The 1,640-nt window shown below is 44.6% G+C and overlaps 1 protein-coding gene across 1 annotated transcript; it reads right to left on the bottom strand.

Moving 5' to 3' along the window:
• Positions 1 to 219: 219 nt before the first annotated feature.
• Positions 220 to 1,335, bottom strand: LOC131027839 (aspartic proteinase nepenthesin-1-like). Its single transcript, XM_057957938.2, has one exon. It carries the CDS (start codon positions 1,333 to 1,335, stop codon positions 220 to 222), a length of 1,116 nt encoding a protein of 371 aa, XP_057813921.2.
• Positions 1,336 to 1,640: the final 305 nt, after the last annotated feature.

The raw sequence follows: 1,640 nt of genomic DNA, 5'->3' as shown, positions 1-1,640 counted from the left end.
TAATTATTTTAAATTTATATGTTTTATTTATTATTCATTGTGTGTTTCTTACTTGTTATTGCTTTATCAATTGTAAACTATGTAATAGTATGAATACTTTTTCCTTGGAATATATAGTTAGTTCTCTCTCCCTCTATATTGCATTCGATGGACAGAGGACGAGGAAATGAGAGACACGGAAAAAGAGAAGAAGAAGAATTAGAAGAGGGAGATGATGATTTAAAGAGAATCACACTTAGTGGGCTTGAAAGAGAGCGTGTTCTGAGCATTGTTGTAAAGGATATGGAAGTTTTGCTGCTGTATGTTTTCAAAGATGGAAGGATTAACTGATGGTTCACCCAACATTGCCAGGCACAAGAGATTTTCAGATGCCTGAATGAAAAAGTTGTCTGCCGGAAGCTCGTAATCCACGCCGCCTTTGAAGTTGAAGACGAGGCTTGGCAAGGTGAGGTGAGCGGATGATGTGTGGTAACAAAGATCCAATGCTGTAGAAGAGCCGACTACAGGAGTGAGATCAATGGCGGACTGAATTGCTTCCTTGAGAGGAGAGTAGGCAGCCTGGTCCAGAATGTTAACAGTGGTTCCGGAGTCGATGATCATACCTCCGCTGCCGTCCGATTGCAGATCGAATGTTCCAGGAGGAATATCTAGTGCCTTACCATTGAGGGTGATTCCTGTAATAGGAATGTACCAGAAAGTGGGAATGATACTGCTCTTGATGAGTGGGAGAGTCTTGGCTCCTCTGCTCAAGGAAGCACCCTCGTCGAAAAAGAGGGGGCTGGTTTGTGAAGAAGAGTAGGTGATGGGCAAAAGACTGTAAGAGAACATGTTCTCTGCTTTGGAACCCAGCTGTGAGATAAGGGAGAGACCACCTCTTCCCAGTCCCACAAGGCCACCACACTGAGAGAATCCTTGTCCTTCGTTGTCATGCCCGCATCCAAATGCAATGCCTTCAACCTTGCTGCTCCCAATTGACAATGTCTCGTAAGCCAGGTCGCCACTGGCGAAGGAACCATTGCCATACTGATACATAAAGGTACAATCTGGATTGCATCCTGTTTGTGTACTCCCCAAGGCGTCACAAAGAGAATCACCGCAGGGAATTGTGGAAAATGTGGAGGACTTGGAGGGGTCGAAGATTGGCGTAGGCTGAGAGAAGAAGTCCTTGCAAGGCTTGCACTGAGTCCAAATAAGATCGCTCCCCGTGTCCACAATCGCTTCGAAGCTCATAGAGGGTGTTCCTAGTGCAACGCTCATCAGAAATTCTCCATCCGCTACTTCAACGGGCGTTTCAGCGTCTAATTGCCCTCTTATCAATGCCTCTATCTTCTTCATTCACTTCTTACTTCGATCCACAGCCAAACCCAATCTCTCAGAAAAACCCAACTCTCTCTCTGATCTGCGCGTCATATTCACCCTTATTTTTACATTTTCATCGCTGCTAGACTTCGGCCAACCACTAAACAGTCTGTCCGAAGAACATGATATCGTTAAAGCATATCAAGACCACAAAACCCAACAGCTTTGAACGCTCCATTTCTCTTTCTCTTTTCTAAATCTCGAAACCTTTTTCTGCTCTCATCTACTCCACTCCATGCAATATATATACACAGAGAGAGTGACAAGGAGCCCTAAATCAA

Source organism: Cryptomeria japonica, chromosome 3, assembly GCF_030272615.1.
Source record: "Cryptomeria japonica chromosome 3, Sugi_1.0, whole genome shotgun sequence".
Classification (NCBI taxonomy): Eukaryota; Viridiplantae; Streptophyta; class Pinopsida; order Cupressales; family Cupressaceae; genus Cryptomeria; species Cryptomeria japonica.
This window is presented reverse-complemented; position numbering and strand designations above follow the sequence as displayed.